General features: G+C 38.6%; 1 protein-coding gene across 7 annotated transcripts in view; it reads left to right on the forward strand.

Moving 5' to 3' along the window:
• TCP11L1 (t-complex 11 like 1) overlaps nucleotides 1–15,884 on the forward strand; it is a 38,320-nt gene extending 22,436 nt beyond the window's left edge. For 4 of the 7 annotated variants that reach the window (XM_029582471.1, XM_029582466.1, XM_029582470.1 and 1 more), the window contains 3 exons: nucleotides 7,657–7,838; nucleotides 8,834–9,006; nucleotides 13,464–15,884. In XM_029582471.1, the coding sequence (XP_029438331.1) occupies nucleotides 7,657–7,838; nucleotides 8,834–9,006; nucleotides 13,464–13,699 (591 nt within the window). In that variant the 3' untranslated portion in view covers nucleotides 13,700–15,884. Of the gene's footprint in view, nucleotides 1–7,656; nucleotides 7,839–8,833; nucleotides 9,007–10,995; nucleotides 11,134–13,463 lie in introns of those variants that run through there. The other 3 variants (XM_029582468.1, XM_029582472.1, XM_029582473.1) reach the window with 3 other exon arrangements.
• The last annotated feature ends 851 nt before the right edge of the window (nucleotides 15,885–16,735 follow it).

Raw genomic sequence — 16,735 nt, forward strand, 5'->3', positions numbered from 1 at the left:
CCTGCACGAGCAACAAACCTTGCTTGCCCTGAGGTGGCATGAGACTGACAGGACCTAGCTCTTGATCAAAACATGATCTGTAGAGCTTTTACAACCTTGACTACCCCAAAATAAAGGTGATTCTGATGACACTGTTATGGAAAAGTGTAGATCCTGGTCTTACAGATCTAGAGAGTGCAAAAAAGAAATGGGTCTGATCACCTGAACTTATAGCCATCAGGGATTCCCTTTAGAAATTGTTCATTCTCAGTTTGAAATCTTCCAAACTTCTTCAGCACTATGAAATAGTTGGAGAATGCTTTGAAGTACCTCTCTCTGCTAGAGGGACTGAAATCATTGCTCCTATTTTCCCAAGATGTTACTGTCAACTTGAATGCCTCTTAATCTTTTCTTGGAACTCTGGAGCAAAAGAACCTTCAGATTGGTGGGTACAACACTTTGCTCTTTAACCTTTATTGATATTACTTAACATCCTCTTGTTCTTTTATTAAATCTTCCAGATTATCTAATATCACTGTCGTCTCATCCCCCCACTGTTCCTGATCCGGACTCCGAGCTGGAACTTAGGGGGTCTTTGTTTGATGGGGGCCTTGATTTGCTTCCCCTTGTCTGAAAGGATGGGGAAGTTCCTGTAAGGCTTGATGTTAAACCTTTTCTGTAATACCTCTGAAAAGGTCAGTGTGAAAGGACATATTTACTTTCTGCCGGATCCTTCACCATCTTACCCAAATGCGAACCAAACACATGGTACGTTTTGGAAGGTAATCCCAGAAAATGTGCTTTATAGAAAAATTCAGTCAACTGCTGCTTCAGCCATAGATTCCTCCAGTCTGAGACTCCCCATAGTATGGAGTCTTAAGCCATGTCTGACAGAAACCTGGTCACTAGTAAAATTAATTCTGGCTAAGACTTGGAGCCAGGCTTAGCCTTTCATGAGAGCTCTAGAAATATATGCAGAGGAGAATGTGACATACAATAAATCTCTAAGTTCAGAAAAATTCCTTGGGTTTGGCTGTTTAGTGTCTCTAGGGATTTCAGTGTGTTTTGACATTGCACTATCTACCTGGGCCTAATGCCCCACAGCTTTACTTTTACCTTAAGGAATTTAATCAACTTAAACTGACATCTTGGAATGGTTCCTTTTCAGTTGGGGCAAGCCCATTTCTTTGCTATTATTTCTTCCATTATGGGGTAAATAGGGAAATATGTTTGAACTGAGAAGGGCTTCCCAAATGGCGTCTTCTGCTTTATTTCATTTGGGCTCATTTGCCTTCCAGATTCATGACCAATGCCACTTGTGTGGTCAAAGGAAACACAGGAGAGCAAACCATTCATATGCCTGGATATGGAGCATTTTCTGTTTTTGCCTTAATGAAAATATCCGCTCACCCTTATCTGGATGAGACTATTTTCAGTAGGATTGTTGTCATGCCTAGGGTCAGTCTTTTCCATATATTTTATCCCATTCTGTCCACTGGCAGGCAAGTTTTCATACCTCTCTATAGTTGGATTTAAACACAGCATTAGCACTTTATAGCTTAGCGTTGAAAAGCACTAAAATCTTACGTCCTTCTCAGAAAATAATCCAGGCCTCTCAGACTCCTCTTCCTCCTCTGATTCAGAGAGCAAATCCCTTGAAGGTATCAGGAATTCTTCATTAGATAGTCTGTTGCTGTGTGGTCTTTGAAGAGGAATGGAGTCTAACTATCCCTATCTTGAAGATAAGCTGAAACAGTAAATTTACACCCAAGCAGCAATCTGTTTGTTCTTGCTGGACAAACATCTAAGAGGTATGCAAATATCTCACACTTTTTTTTTTCTTTGGAAGAGAAATTGTAGAAATGTGCGGCACAATGGAGTTAGTGCCGATAAAATAATGCCTTGTAAAGAAAACCAAATTGTAGGCACACGTGAATTCTTTTTCCCTGGGTGATGATGGATACTTATTTGATCACTGGCCAACCCTGGACCTCTGCATTATAGTTTACCAAACTCTGTTCCCTGTTAGATTTCTCCCAAATCCCTCAGCAAATTCTGGATTCTCTTCCTTAATAAGTTATATGAACTTTGTTACCAGTGCAATAGCTGGCCAAACTCTAGTGCTGTTGGTGATAAGGGATAAGAAACAATGGTTATAAACACAGTTCCTAGATAGACTGGTTTCATAAAGTAGTAAAAGTAAAAAAGATCCCAGCTTAAGTACAAATATACTTCTGCAAATTGTGATATCATATTACATAAGCTGGCAACTATAGGAGCATATATTTATGAAACATATAATCTAAGTTTAGAACATTCTCAGGGGCTAAGATGAATGTCACAGCAACCAGAGACCTGTAGGAGTCGTGACAAAAATATTGATTTTGCTGAAAGTTCCAATCCTGTATTTACTCCACTTTTGCAGTCTTTTCACTGGTTGGGGGGGGGGGGGGGGAGTTTACTGTATATAAAACTGAAAATGTAAGATTCTCAAAATTGTCGAGCAGTAAGCCAATATTTGACTAAGGGGGCTTTGTTTTTTGTTCAGTGCAGCTGTGATATTTGGTGATCTTATTACAAAGAGGTCTTTTTTTGGGTTCCCAATTTAAAACAATTGACACGGTCATCATATTTTGTACACAACTCCCATGGTAGTTCAAAATGAAGACCCGAGTTTTGAACTTAAAAAATACAGACTTTGCTGAAATGGAAAAATTCCTGGAGATGGAACTTGAAGACTGGGAGAAAATGGGAAAGGTGGAACAACTGTGGCCCAAACTAAAAAGATCAGTTACAAAAGCAACTAATCTTTACGTTAGAAAAATAAACAAAAGCAAGAGAAATATGAAACCTATCTGGTTCTCAAAGGAGGTGGCTGATAAAAAAAATAAAAAGAACAGTGTTCAAGAAATATAAAGGATCCCAAAAAGAGGACCACAAGGAAGAATATCTGGTTAAACAGAGAGACAAAGAAAGTAATCAGAAAAGCAAAAAGTTAAGCGGAAGAAAGGATTGCCAAGGAAGTAAAGAGGTGACAAAACTTTTTCAGATATATCAGAGAAAGGAGGAAGGTCCAAAGTGGTATAGTGAAACTGAAAGGTAAAAAGGATCAATGTGTGGAAACAGACTAAGAAAAGGCAGAAATATTAAACAAACAAATATTTCACTTCGGTGTTCACTAAGGAAGACCCTGGAGAAGGACTGTTGCTGGTTAACAAGGCTGTGGATGGGGGTGGAGTTGAAACCCCATTTACGGAAGAGCATGTATAGGAAGAGCTAGGAAAACAAAGTGGACAAAGCCATGGGACCTGATGATATTCATCCTAGGATACTGAGAGAGCTCAGAGATGTGCTGATGGGTCCACTGAGTGAACTGTTCAGTAGATCCCTGGAAACAGGAGTGGTACCATGTGACTGGAGAAGAGCAGTGGTGGTCCCACTTCATAAGAGTGGGAGCAGAGAGGAGGTTGGAAATTTAAAGACTGGTTAGCCTCACCTCGGTGGAGGAAAAATTAATGGAGACTGCTGAAAGAAAGGTTAGTGAACTATCTACAATCTGGTGGGTTGCTTGATACGAGACAGCATGGATTCACCAGGGGAAGATCCTGTCAGATGAATCTGATTTCTTTGATTGGGTGACTAGAGAATTGGATCAGGGAAGAGCGCTCATTGTGATTTACTTAGATTTAAGTAAAGCCTTTGATATGGTCCCACATCGAAGACTTGTGAACAAAATGAGAAGCTTGGGAGTGAGCGCCAAGGTGGTGGCGTGGATTACAAATTGTTTGCCGGATAGAAGACAGCGCATGATGGTAACTGGAACCTACTCTGAAGAGAAAAACTGTTAAGTGGAAGACTGTAGGGATCGGTGTTGGGACCGGTTCTGTTCAATGTCTTTGAGTGACATTACAGAAGGGATAGAAGGTAAAGTTTGTCTATTTGCGGATGATGCTAAGATCTACAACAGAGTGGACACACTGGAAGGAAGGAAGCTTGAAGAGTGGTTGAAGATTTGGCAACTGAGTTTTAATGCCAAGAAGTAGAGTCATGCATCTGGGATGCGGTCATCTGAAAGAACTGTATGCAATGGGGGGTGAAGGGCTGCTGTGCACAGAGCAGGAGAGAGGGTCTAGCGATCTAAAGATGGCAAAGCAATGTGACAAGGCAATAGTTAAAGCTAGAAGAATGCTGGGCTGCATAGAGAGAGGAATATCTAGTAAGAAAAAGGTGGTGATCCCCTTGTGCAAGTCCTTGGTGAGGCTTCACCTGGAGTATTGTGTTCAGTTCCAGTGGCCCGTATCTCAAAAGGAACAGAGACAGGATGGAGGTGGACCAGAGAAGGGTGACCAAAATGATGGGAGGTCTCCATCAAATGACTTATGAGGAGAGGTTGAAAGACCTAAATATGTATATCCTGAAGGAGAGAGGAGCAGAGGAGATACTTGAAAGGGTTTAATGATGCAGGATCAACAACAAACCTTTTCTATTGGAAAGAAACCAGTATAACTAGGGGTTAAGAAATTAAACTCTGGGGAGGACGACTCAGAATCAATGTCAGGAAATATTTCTTCACGGAGAGGGTGGTGGATGCCTGGAATACCCTTCCGGAGGAGGTGGTGAAGACAAAACTGTGAGAGATTTCAAAAGGGCATGGGATAAACACTGTGGATCCCTGAAGGCAAGGGGAGGTGTATGACATAAAAGGCATAGGGGTAGCTTGCTGGTGTGGCAGTTACTACCCTTAATCAATAAGCCTTCATACTATTGATGCAACTCCATCATTGCTCGCTGCTTCAATGGCAGGGGGAAAAGAGATTCAGACAACAACCAACAAGGACATTGAACTGTACAGTAAGCATGGGGGTAACTACTCTTAACCAAAAAATCTGATACTACACTTCTGATGTAATTCCAACATTGCTCTCTGCTTCATTGGCAGGGGCTGAAAGGAAACTGGACTCAAAACAGTAACAACAAGAGCCCTGACTTGGTGGTCTGAGTAACTGATAAGTATGCGAAATTGATAAATATGGGAGCTTGCTGGGCCATTAGGTCCTTGTCTGCCTTCATGCCTGTTTCTATGTTTGTTAGTATATGAAGTCAAAGGTTTCAATTTATATAACTCTATAGTGGGGTAAACAAAGTGTTCTCACTAAACGATTGTGAACATACTCTACTATTTCCACATAATGTCTGAGAGGTAGTTGGCTCCAAAATTTGACTGATAGCATGAACAAATCACATAATCTTTAATGTTGCGGCCTTTCTTTTGTGCAAAAAAACAGGTAACTGGAAATGCATGATGAAGTTATAATGCGTGCCAGTGTTGACAAATGCTACATTGAAGCAGATGCATCTGGGGTGAGATAGGGAGGGTGCATACAATGCAAGAATCCTTTGGATTTTTATTTAATCCAAGCATTATATCGCAGGTAGCCCAATGGACTTGTGTTAAGCTTGTTAAATGACAGTTCTTGGGTAAACTTGAACATGAAAACAATGATGCATATTGGCTGAGTGATCCTTGAATTCTTGAGGATTTGAACACAGTGACATAGAAATTGACCAACAGGGATATTGACACACAGTTTCTTAGGGCACAACTAGAGTATTTAAGGAGCATATCCAGGTCAGAATAGAAGGCGCAAAAGACGACCTTATCAGAAAATAGAAGTGAATCATGCCGCCATCATTTGCGTCTTCTGTTCTGACTTGAGGAGCAGAGTATTTGTGCCTGAAAGCCAGGCAAGAAATGTATTAAATCAAGCCAATAAAAATATTTGCTTTTTTTTGTTTGTTTGTTTAACCTTAATTCCCATTTTCAGCCAAGGCAAAGTGGCCTAAAACTTGGCAGCCAAAGTGCAATCTTCATTTAGGAGAATGTTCAGTAAAAAACCTAGGTACCTAGACTTGACTGAAAATGTACCTAAATCTAGGTGGCCAAAATTCAAACTGAAGTTTCTGGCGTTAGTAATGGAGGAGTTGTTTTTTTTTCCCCCAAGATGTTATCTTTTAAGTTACCAAGTCGGTCCACATGAGGAGAGCCCAAGAGATTTCAATTTGCTTAGTCACCCTTGACTTTAAGGGGTACAAAACATTTCTGTACATGTTCCACCACTGCTCAGACAGACTTTCTATTGAGGAATCCCACCTGCTGCAGTAAACTCAGTAAGTCCGATCCCTTACATGAGTAACCCAGGATCTATGCTGCCTGCTTCGTTTTCCTGGTCTGAGCACAGAGCCTCAGCCCATAGGCCTTTATCTTTTTCTCCTAGTCCTAGGATTGCAGAGCTCCCTAGGAACTAGTTGGCAGCAATCTGGTTAGGGCCCAAAACTACAGTTCCTTGGCCCCTTTGATCTTGACAATTCTGGTCTGATCACAAGTCTGTCGTCAGACCTCTGATAGTGGCTGCCACACCATGGGCAGCTGTTCCATCAAATGCAGACAGACAATAAACAATTTCGACTGCTACTTAGACTGATGGAAGAAGGAGGCATTGGTCTGTCAAACTATGTGATACAGTCTGGTGGAGACATGACATCATCTGGCTTCCATTTTGTATTTTACTATTGTAATTAAAAAATGAAATAGGAAGTTTGAACTAAAATAGATCATTGAAATATTAGCATTATATTACTAACATTAAATTCTCTTACTTTGATGCAGGAGCTGAAAAAAAACCCTTTCCAAAACACTTTCTCCTTGTCGTATAGTTTTGCAAAATTAAGTTGGGCGAGTTTTAGAGGCCTGTGGTAGATTCCAGCAGATACTGATCAAGAATTTTCTCCAAGCACCATCTTTTTTACAAAAGGGTTAATGTCGACTGAAGTTATGCAAGGGTTTCTGCCTTTTTCTCAGTGTTCGCAAACTTAAAACCAAATATTAAGATGGAAGTAGTTTAAAGATGAAATCTGATGAGAGAGAAACTTTGTTTCTTCTAAACTGTCTAATGCTAAATTGTACATAATCAGACATAGTGAGGTCCACATTCAGTGGGCAGCTGAGCTGAGCACATGTTCCACTGAATATACCTTCCTAAAATTACCTGGCTAACTTTGACACATTGTTTTTCCAAGCAGCCTTACCTGACAAAGTGTATCTGCTTAGTGCTGAATATAAACAGAAGTGGGATACATTTTTTGTCCATGTGCCCAGAATGCACTCTGCCCTGCTACTTCATATCTAGGTTCATTTTAATATTTCACCAATGAGAGCGATGGGAAATTCAAATCTCAGGATTTGCCTGCCTACCTGGCTGACCAAACCCTATTGATTATTGGCCTTGATGCTTTTATTTCCCTGTTTATGGAAGAAGCAGAGTTGTCAACTGTTCTTTTAATTGAACCAATTATTTTGGCCCTCCAGAAAGTGAATTGGTTTTTCTTTCTCTGTCGCAAATCTTACTTCATCCCCCTAGAAAACCATTCCTTCCTAACAGTTTTCTACAGGGTCTTGCAGCATTGGTGTACAGCAAGTATTAGCGGCTAGCTTTGGGTTATATACGGGGAGGGATGCTGCCCCTGGTAAGGAATCCACCAGAGATGAGCTTGCTGCAGTCTAAGAGGAGCGACGAAGGGGAAATGGTATTTTACTCTTGCTTGGGTTAATTTCTGACATTTTTCATTGGGCGCTTGGCCTGGTCATCTCTTGTATTTGTTTTGTTTTCTTTTAACTAGACTGTGATAATGGACCAAATCCGTTTCCAAGAAATGCAGCAAGAGCTGGCTCAGCTCACGATCATAGGCACAGTTCTTTTGATTACATGTAATTCAGCCAGTGCAGCAGTTTCCAGTCTGTCGGGGTTTATGGACAAGCTGAAAACAATAATCAAAGTCTTATTAACAGGAATGCACCTTCCGTGAGTAGTTTGCTCAAAGTGATTTCAGTTAACATTTTATATCCTTTGTCACCTTGTGTAGTTTTTAATTTTCCCTCAAGTCTTCAGTGACAGAAAGGTAAACTACATTTTACTACGTTATTACCTTAGCCCCATCCAACCGCTTTAATTTTTAGAGAAACTAAAGAAAAAATATTTTCTCTCATTTTGTGTCTGGGGGAGATGTGTCCCAGATTGCATTAATGCTCTAGACGGACTTTAATATACTATTTCTCATTTCTAAGTGAAGGGAACTTATTGGTTTCAGTTTATTTCCTGATGGACATTTGTTGTCATCACATAAAATATGGCACAGTTAACTAACTTCAGAAAGAGCCCCGATACTACAAGTATTCCAAGATCTAATCTCTCAAGATGTCAAAAAATGTAAACAGATCTTGGTCATTTGATTGAACTGGTTTAAATAATGCATATACATCTACTTTGATGTTAATGTGTATATATAGGACCGCCATTTTGTCCACGAATACTCAGTATGGTATGTTGTATAATACTGGGGGTTTTCCTGAGAGTTTGCATATAGCACTGCAGGTGCTTACTTTTCAGTCTTTTGGACTTTGTGGATAGTGGTCTTTTCAAGGGAGATTCTTCAACTTAAAGTTTATTTTACATTCATTTCACTTAAAGAAAAATTATAAAAAGTCATAAGTGGACCAGTATTTTACAGTTACCATACTGAGTATTAGCTGACAAAATGGCAGCCCTGCATATATAGTAACATCAAAGTAGATGTATGTGCATTATTTAAAATCATTGAATCAAATGATCAAGATCTGTTTAATTTTTTGACAATTCACTAACTTTTCATTGGTGTTTGAGCTGGAAGTTAAATTCTCTCTCTAAAAAAAAAAATCTCCAGTAGAATTTGGTTTAAGACCTTCATCTCAATTGATGACTGCTTATTGTTTGCATACAGAAAGATAGCTCACAGATATTTTTGCTTTTTTAATGTGTAGTTCCTTTAGTTTGAAGGAAGCTTTGGCTACTATCGCTGAGAAGATCTGTGCTGAGATTAATGGCTGCCTTTCTGAACATGGCTTCACACCTTTCACAACCGAAAAAGCAACAGCTCTTAAAGGACAGATCCAGGCAGCAGCAAACATGGACAACCACATTCACAAGTTAATTGGTAATGATTTACTATTTATGCATTATCATTAAATTCCTTGCTTTTCTGCTATACCAGTCCAGTGTGCTTGGGTTGAATACAGCTTAAGATAAGTAATGCATTTGGCTTTACAAGTCAGGGCATACCTTGCTCCTGGAAGGGCCCTCTGCCAGTCTAAGGGGAACGCTCATCTTTTTTTTTTTTTCACTGTAAAAACAGTGTTTGAACAATAATGTATTAAACCATTTGTTATGTTTCCCAAAAGTAGACAGACAGAGGCTCTTAGGAATGGATGACCATTTTTTTTCTTGACAGTACCCACAATCCTCTTGTACTAAAGGATTGGTATTGAACTTCTAGGTCAAGTGGGATTCTGATTCAGAAAACTTCATGAGATAAATATGTAATTTAAGTAAATGAGTAGTACATCGATACCTTATTGTTCAGGTAGTGAATTCATGGAGCCACAAGAAGGTGGTTACAGCAAAAATTGGTTTCAGGTATTCTCTGAGGACAGGAGAGTAGCAGGCCTTATAGATGGGAGATATCATCCAAAGGAGCGTAGGTCAGTGCGATAAGTGTATAACTTCTAAGCGTTCATCATGCTCTACTGAGCATGTGCAGACTGTCCCACCTCACGGCTGTTGCGCAGGAACCAGTCAGTTCAGTATTTACCTGCATAAGTAGAACCAACTCCTTCGGGAGGTGGGTAGCTTCTGTCAGGTTTGCTATCCTGCTGTCCTCAGAAAGCACCTGTTAAAGGTTAGCAACTTTTTGCTTTCTCAGAGGACAAGCAGAATATTTTGTCCTTACAATCCCTGCCTAGAAGATGACCTGAACAAAAAGAAAAACAATAATTGTGCCATCGGCAAAAATGTTTTTGTTGGCAACAACAATTAGGAAATAATTAGATTGGCTAATCCCACACCAACCCACCAAAACACAATTATTTTGTTTTTATTTTTAACTCTTTATGCATTTTCAAAATATAACAAGTCAATCAAACTTGATTGGAAATAGCACATAGAGATCAAAATACAATAAAAAGAAACAAAGTATTAGAAGAAATAATAGATCTCAAGTTCTTTATCAGACGACAGAAATGGGGAATCCAATATAAAATAAAGAAGAAATAAAATACAAAGAAATTAGACAAATGCTAAAGGAGAATCTTCAAATTATTTGCATGCCCAAAGCCATGACAATTGAGGAGTGATATCTTGTCTATGTCTATCATTGAGGAAAATATTCCATTGGGAGGGATCAAAGAAGACATTTAATTCCTTGATATTTAACACACAAGGAAAAAATAATCAAAACAATGCCCCCAAATTCAAAATAGGGGGTATTAACTGAAAATGTTTCCTTTTGGCTTGGGTAACCTTAGCAACTGGGAGCATACAGATTTTAAACCCTAAAAAGGGAACATCTTTCAAAAAAACAACTTCAGAATAAAGACAAGATCAGAGTCTAATGCAAAAGTGACTAACAAAGTTGAAGGTTGAATATCTTCATCTGATGTTTTGAGAAAAGAAGAAAGGTGTGAAGGTTCTACTAGATCAGCAGCAGTGGGAACTTCATTTACTTGATTACATTTCTGACTCACTGGAGCATAATAAGCTTTCGATATAGGAAGTAGAAAACGTTCAGCAATAGAATTTCCATAAAATGTTTACATAATAGCTCTAAGGTGACGATATCTTCTTCTTAGGAAAGTTAATAATCCTAATAGTTCTGCGGCAAACCACATTCTCAAGATTTTATTTATTTATTTATTTATTTATTTAACTGTTTTATATACCGCAGTTCAGGTAACAGTGTTACTAATCATTTCGGTTCACATTTCAACAATTACAATGACAATATAAAAAAGAATAATTTATAATGTCTTACATAGAACAGGGTGAATGCAACTTGGATAAAGAATTATAATGAACAGGGAGAATACAGTTAATGAACATGGAGAATACATCTTATTTTCCATCTTATTTTGCAAATATCGATGGCCAGAAGAGACCACACCACCAGTTTTCTGCAAAGCTTTCTCCTTAACTTCCCAAGAGTCAACTCTTGATGAAATATCAAGTAACTGAGAGTGTGAAGTTTGAACAGAGTTGGAAAGGTCTTGTTGCTGTGAAACAAACTGTGTGCAACGTGAGTAGAGAGATTTGCAATAACTTCCCAGATAATATCCAATGTAATATTTGTAGGCTTAATCAAAGGAGCAAACAGTACCTCTTTAGAAGCGATCCCTTCCATAGAAATCGAAGCAGGTAAAGATTCAGCTCCCTGTGCACGCCAGTCAGATGAAGCATGGTTCGACTCCAGTATTCGGGCCCTCCTGACACCACTAGAATAGTCACTCTGATGTCATCTGAGCGCGACGGGAGAGAAACGCTACCATCAGCGGCGGCAACGGGTGGCCTGGGTAGCGGAGGAGCGCGGTGCACCTCTGGGGTTAAAGATGACTCCAGGGCTGGGACAGTCATCAGCAGATCACTGCTTGGCAAGGAGTCCACAGACGCCTCAACAGAAGAAGAGAGAAGATCCGAGCCCCGGGAGATGTACTTGACCATTGGCCCAGTTGGAGTAGATGATTCAAAAGCCTACGAGTATACTCTTGCCTTGCTCTTCCTCTTGCCCATAACCAGAGGAAGAAAAGTCAGTATAAGCCAAAATGTTCAAGGAGGTAAGAGGGGGAACCCTGGAGCAGCTCCCGTTAGCATGTGGCCATTTGGATTCCTCAACTTATCTCTTCACACAATTATTATAAAAAGGGAAAGTGTAAAACAAATTTCTTTAACTGAAACTGCATACAATATACATCCAAAGCAAAAATATTTAAATTCAATCATAAATGTCCAGTACAAAATTTACATTTTAAACAATATATATTTATCTTGAAAATATTTTTTATATCAACACTACTACAATATACAAAAAAAAACCATATGCCCCAAAAGAAAATTCTACACACCCAACATAACCTAATCGATAAATGTTTTATAAGGTTCATAGTCACATCTCCCCAAATGAGCCATCTCCTTCTAGTGGAGGAAAACAAATACATTTGTTGATGCTTACTTTGCTGATACAGTTTTTTGTAATGAAAATCTACCACTGAAACTCATGCTGGACTACAACCACAAATATAGTTCAAGTACCTCCAGAAGACTCATATCCCTCATGTGTCTTCAATGTGCATTCTCTTTCCACATCTCTTTTGTTTATTTCCACAATTTCTATTCTGCTGATCCACCACTCTCAATGTACATTCTCCCCCTGGCCAATGGTTAATGTAAAACTCAGTCGTCCCCCCTTCCAGAAATAACACTGGAACACTCGCTATTTTTTTTTCCTGGATTCAGTTTAACTCCATCCCTGGTTTTGATACAGTAACAAACTGACTTAAGAGTCCTTTGCCATCTTGAACAAGAGTGAGGCCCTTATTATTGGAAATGAAGGGGTGGAAGATTGCACCTCTTAGAAGGATAGAAGCTTGTCCTGGTGGATATGGAGGTTCAGTGGCTGCAGAGAGTGTCTAAAACAGGGATAGGCAGCTCTGGTCCTGGAGTGCCACAGACAAGTCTGGTTTTCATCTAAATCTGCCTTCAGATTTAGATGAGAATGTGGAAAACCCCTCCCTCTGTACTTACACTAAATAAGGTGGATTTGAAATTTGTGTCCAGAAGGTTTCTAGGTTTAATAAGTTGCAGCTTCCACACCCACTGATCATGGTCGAATCCACTGTCAAGAAGGCAAAGATCCAAGAATCATTTTTCAGTGCCCCAGGGAAAGTTTCTTAGACTCTGCATAGCTTCATACTGGAAAGGGCAAGAGATTTATTATAGTTTCTCCCTCTGGAGAAGCTTAATAATTTTGTTCAACTATTGGACACAAGAAAGGAATGTGGGAAACATTTGGTTAGGTCAATCTATAAAGCTTTCACGATGACATTGAGAGCCTCTACTGTGGGTATTGGTGCTCGCAGATTCTTTTGGCTGCATGCTTCAGACCTAGGGAGTGATGTGCTCTGCAAGAGAGAATATATCTTTGGAGATGAGGTCAAGGAGGCAGAAGAACTAATAAAAAGCCACTGTCGTACACTTTAGAACCTCTCTGAAGCCACTTTTGATCTACCTGCTAATCGTCTAATGAGCCACTGTGGAGATACTTCTGTCCACTTATAGCCAAGACCCTAGTAAATGGAACTATGATACTCATAGCTCCTTTTCAGCCCAGACAAGTGGTGTTTCCTCTCTTCCTTCACTTGATACTTGGAGTTCAGAAATGGGTTTTTTTGTTAGTTCTGATATGATTGAGGAGGCCTTGTGGTTGCAGTGTACTTGGTTGCACATGAGTAGAAGTTATGTAACTTTTTCTACCTTTAGCTAGTAAACATTTTGTTCTTGGTTTTGTCAACTGATGGAACCTACCCGTGAGATGGAGTCTGTTTACTTTCACCCTTTATTTTTCAGATTCACGAATCCATATCTTTCTAAAGAGTTATCTTGCTTCAAGCAATCAAAAACTACTTCCCACCCTTCCTGGAGGATTAGGCCCTATTCAGAAAGAACTGGAGGAGATCGCTGTCAAGTATGTCCGATTTGTCAACTATAACAAGATGGTCTTTAATCCATACTATGATGCCATCCTTGGAACTATACTGAGCAAGGAAGAATCTCACATAGCAGTTAAGTCAGATAAAGTATAATAATGGCAGTTTATTTACTACTTAGGTAATATTTAGTTACCTGTTGCAAAAAGCTGTTACTTCATTTTGCTCTAAAAAAACAAGTCTGTACAGAAATGTACATTTCTATCAGTGGAATGTAACTTGATTATGAAGTGAAAAAATAAGTGTACAGTTATGGAATGGGGACCTGCTCGTTTAGTTTTGTATTTTTTAGTACTATACAAGTATTTGAAAGGGCTTTTATTGCCTTTCTGATTTGAAGTTTTAAAATAATATTAAGGAATGAAAGAAACCAAACATAGCAAATATAAAAATAGCTTTGAGCAAACTGGTACTTTTTTTTCAAGAAGGTTTTGCCATATCATTGCAACATAGATAAGCAAACGATCTCACCTTTTTCTATCTCACTCTCTAGTCAGCATGCAGGTGGTGGTATCTCCAAGGCCCACTTATGAACCCAAATAAGAAGGCGCTCTTTAGCACCCGTCCAATTTTAAGGCAGCAGTGCATGGAAGTAAAGGTTAAACACAACATGTAAAGAGGTCCACATGCAAAAGATTTATCTGCATCAAGCTGGCCCTTTAAACATACCCCCCTTATATCCAGGGAAGTTTGTCAGTTACCCGGCCAAAAAGGGGGTAGGACTAGAGCTGTGGCAAGGGCAGGTAAACTATTAAACTGGACCGTGCTATATTGAGAGTTATCTGGCTACCTTTGTGCAGAGAAGTCTGTCCTAAAGTTAGCAAGAGCTTATCCACTTGGAGTGTTTTTGAATATTGGACTTCTATATTATTTAACTTTTTATGTATGTGTACTCATGTGCACCAATGCAGCAACACCCTACTTTTATTGAGGCACTAGTTACAAGGAGGTGGATCTAGCACTGTTTCTGGCATTGCCCTCGGTGGGGAAAATAGGGGATCTTTTTCTGCCAGTTTCTAAACAGATAGGTTTTTAGGTTTTCTATCTTTTTCAAAGCAGAGGAATATGTTTAGATCTTTGTAGTCAAATTTGCCTTGTTTTTCAGCAGCCATAAATTTGGATCACAAAGGTGGCTAGAAATATATTCACATTTTGGAAATGTGATTAGGCAACGTGCTTACTGGATGCACTTTAGTTTTTATGGTAAAAATCAAAGTGTGCCAGTATGATGGGCAATTGGCTTCTGAATTGTGACCTCTTTATTCTCAGGACTAACAGGGTTAATCCAGGTTGTAAATGGAGTCCTGTATATAATATAGCACCAGAGCTAAGCATTTATAAATGAACCCTTCATCTTTAATATCAGTAGAAGGTACACAGTGGCACTGGGCTGTTGTAGATTCAGGCCAATTAAATTGTGTTTTTTAAAAGCAACTATTCATTTAAAAAATTTGGGGTGGTGGAATGCCAGACAGGACAGTTATTCTAAAGGTCCTATACATGCAAGTACAGGCCTAGGGCACCGACTGGTTTCTCTTCACCTTAGTCTTTTACACAGATTTGTAAAATTTAGAACCAGAAGATAAAGCGGTATAGGTACTATCCCCTAAGGTCCTGGCAAGGTAGCGAGACAGCTGAAGAAAGCGTTAGTATTTTGATATAAAGTCATGAAACTAAATTTAGAAAATATCACTTTATTAAGAGACTGTTTCCTAATTTTTAGTGTAATTGCTACTCAGATTTTTTTTCTAGAACTTTACAACCCAAAATATTGTAAAGTTACATTTTTACAGTGAATCTTTTTGCTTCTCAGTTAATGGTCACATAAAGAAGACGACTCAGGCTGAAAGTGGTCAGTGTTAAAAGGCCAAATCCAACAGATGTTCAATACAAAAAAGACAAGTACAATTCTTCTCCTGTTACATCTAAAGATGCGTTTATAGCAGCTGGTTTTAATGATTACTAAGAGCGTGCATGCAGCTAGGTTGTTCCTTTACTGCAGTCTCCAATTTTGATACATTTCTACCTTCTCAGAGATAATATAAAAACATTTCAATAATTTAAACTATGTATATGCAGAGACCAAAGGCTTGTTCTGTCTGTAGCTTTTTAGCAATGTCTTAAGCAATTCATGAATGTGTTTTTTCCACATTTGTTAAATTTTACTATAGGAATTTTATTGGTTTCTCAAACACTTCAGTTTACTTGGTAATGAGATTTGTGTGCTCATGTATATGAAACTACATAGAAATAAATGTCAAGCTAACCCTTCTGGAATCAGCGAATGTGAAGCTTTTTGAATACTTTCATTCTCTTATCCACAGTTGTTATAAAATACTAGCAAAAGGGTTAAATATGGATGCACATGCTGGCAATTTTGAGACATATGTAGTCAAGCTACACAGAAGGGCTATTTACATACAGTTTTTATAGCTTGGGAACCTATCACTTCAAGGATTCACAGGAAGCAAGTCAGTGCTTCAATTATGAATGGCCAATGAAATGCAAAGCCACATAGTTGGACTCCTTTTTTGATAATGAACATGAAATAGAAAACAACACATGTAAAATGAATTGCCACTTGTAGATTTTTTTTGTTGGACTAGTCATCATCAATACAATATAATAGTACTGGCATGACAAATTCTTATTAAAGAAGATTGCTGCACAGATAGATGCCATATTATATGTTCATATAATTGCACTGAGCTTTACAATAAGTAACTTTTATATAGTGCTTAAAGAAAAGTTGGACAGTAACTTCTTTTCCTGATAAGGTGAGAATATTTGTCTTTTGGCTGCTGATTATAGAAGTCAGCGGTGTATAATCTATAAATGCTGGCTTTTGCCTTTAATAATAATTCTTCTTGTCGCTACTAGTATTGTATTGATTAGTTCACGGTATTGCTATTCAATTAAACCTTTTTTGATGGCTTCATTTTTTTTTTAATGTTGGAGTGATATTTTCTATTATTAAAAAAAAAAAGAAGCTATTCATCTAGACAATCTTGAGTGGAAAGGGTAACGAATCCAATTTTACTCCAAGCTGATAATCACCTGCATTCAAATGCACCAAAATTTCATATTCATAGTTCAGCTTCGTGCTGGAAATTACATTTAAGATAATCACTT

Source organism: Rhinatrema bivittatum, chromosome 17, assembly GCF_901001135.1.
Source record: "Rhinatrema bivittatum chromosome 17, aRhiBiv1.1, whole genome shotgun sequence".
Classification (NCBI taxonomy): domain Eukaryota; kingdom Metazoa; phylum Chordata; class Amphibia; order Gymnophiona; family Rhinatrematidae; genus Rhinatrema; species Rhinatrema bivittatum.